This window comes from Nematolebias whitei, chromosome 1 (assembly GCF_014905685.2).
Source record: "Nematolebias whitei isolate Nwh7 chromosome 1, NemWhi1, whole genome shotgun sequence".
Lineage (NCBI taxonomy): Eukaryota > Metazoa > Chordata > Actinopteri > Cyprinodontiformes > Rivulidae > Nematolebias > Nematolebias whitei.
The window spans coordinates 37,968,593-37,970,467 of NC_056498.1; the positions used below are offsets into that span (position 1 = coordinate 37,968,593).

At 37.5% G+C, this 1,875-nt stretch overlaps 1 protein-coding gene across 1 annotated transcript in view; it reads right to left on the bottom strand.

The window, feature by feature from the left end:
- LOC119411061 (zona pellucida sperm-binding protein 3) overlaps positions 1-1,645 on the bottom strand; it is a 15,464-nt gene extending 13,819 nt beyond the window's left edge. The window contains exons 1-2 of the mRNA XM_037678017.1: positions 1,630-1,645; positions 209-438 (exon numbers count right to left, since the gene is read on the bottom strand). Of these exons, the coding sequence (XP_037533945.1) occupies positions 209-438; positions 1,630-1,645 (246 nt within the window). The remainder of the gene's footprint in view (positions 1-208; positions 439-1,629) is intronic.
- Between the last annotated feature and the right edge of the window lie 230 nt (positions 1,646-1,875).

Genomic DNA, 1,875 nt, shown 5'->3' on the forward strand with positions numbered 1-1,875 from the left:
ACAACAACAACAACAACAACAACAACAACAACAACAACAACAACAACAACAACAACAACAAAATAATAATAATAAAAAGTTGTAATTGTGCAGTTAGTCCGGCAGAGAGCGCTAAACACACGGTCAGCAGAACTTTTATTGATTTAATTATGACCCGAACCTCATTAAGACCCCCCCACCCCAGGTCTCTGTCGGTGTTCCTTCCTACCCTGGACTCGGTCCCGCAGTCCTGAAGTCCCGCAGACAGAACCATCTCGGTATCAGACACCGGTCTCTGTGGTCCACAGGAGCTCCTCTGAAGAGAACCGTCTCCAAGTGTCAGAAACTCGGGTCTGAACGGAACCCGTCTTCGTTTGAAGAAGCGCCGCTTCACGGTCACCGACACTCCGCTTTCTCCACACCGGATGTCCAGTCCATCCACAGAAAACGTGTTTCCAGCTAAAGAAACGTCCCAGAAAGAAATAAAAACGAGAAGAATCTGCAGTATCCTTGTAAACTGTATCATAGTCGAGGAAAAACACTGTTAATTAGTTTATTGCTGACAGGCGCGCGCTGCGCTCCTTTATTTTTACAGCCCTGCTGCATTCAATGACCCGAAAGGAGTCCGTAAAACAGAAACATGTTTATTATCGCAGCTCAAGCTCTTTTATTGTGAAACGACGCCAGAAAAAAATAAAAATTAAGCGCTTTATGGCGAGAAGGTTGTGTTCAAATGTAATTTTGTTAGAAGGATAAATTAATTTATGAATAACACATATAAACTTTTACCAGAATAGCATAATAACATGACCCCCGTGACCCAAAATGGCAAAAGCAGGTAAAAGATAATGGATGGATGGATCATAATAATGTTTTATATGTGTTAATCTACCTTACAGCCTTCACTATAATCAAGATGTCTGTTAGCATTTTTAAATTAAAGACTAAAACAAGCATAAAAAGCTTCAAACTGACCTTAACTCTGTCATTTAATCTGGGATTATTACTCAAGACTATATTCAATGTGTGAAGAATTATTTATTTTGCGTAGAAAATAACAGCGAGCATCAGATATATATAAAACTCAGCTTTAATTACAGAGATTAGGAAGTTTATATTAGCTGCATAATTTTAGTGTTTTGCTAAATGTTGAAATCAGGTCTCTCTTGTAAATGAGTCCTCGAGGCTCAGTGGGATTAACCTGTCTAAATAAAGGTTGAATGAATAAATAGTTCCATTTGTTTGGTCGCCCAAATACTTTTTAATATGTACTGCTTTTCCAGTAAAAATGTATCATTATTAGTTTATATGTCATGTAGTTTTTGGTTGACAGTGTTGCCAAATGCAATCTGTTTGCAAATGTAAACCATATACCGTACTCTTCGGACTATAAAGTGCACTTAAAATCCTTGAATTTTCTCAAAAATCAACAGTGAGCCTTATAATCCAGTGCGTCTCGTATTAATTCTAGTTGTGCTTACTGACCACCAATGGATTTTATATGGTACACGTAGGCCTGTCACGATACCAAATTTTGCTTGGCGACTAATTGTCTAAAAAAATTATTGCGATAAACGATAATATTGTTTGAAATTTAACAATAATTAATTGTCAAATTTTAAAAGAAATTATTTGTTTTGAGTGTAGTACCTTTTTGTGACCACATGATGGCAGTACTGTTTGAACCAAAGGATGGATATTTGAGCAGCGTGTCTTTAAGAAAAATGCGAGGGAGGGCCCTTGACGTGACATGGAGGACGCTCGGTGTGGTTTGAGCTCTTTAGCATAGCATTTTTCACACAAAGTGTTTTAATAAAACAGCAGTAAACAAGTTCTCAGCTTCTTTTTGCAGAGAAAAATAACTTTTTACATGAAGGCACGGGTTTAAACCATGAA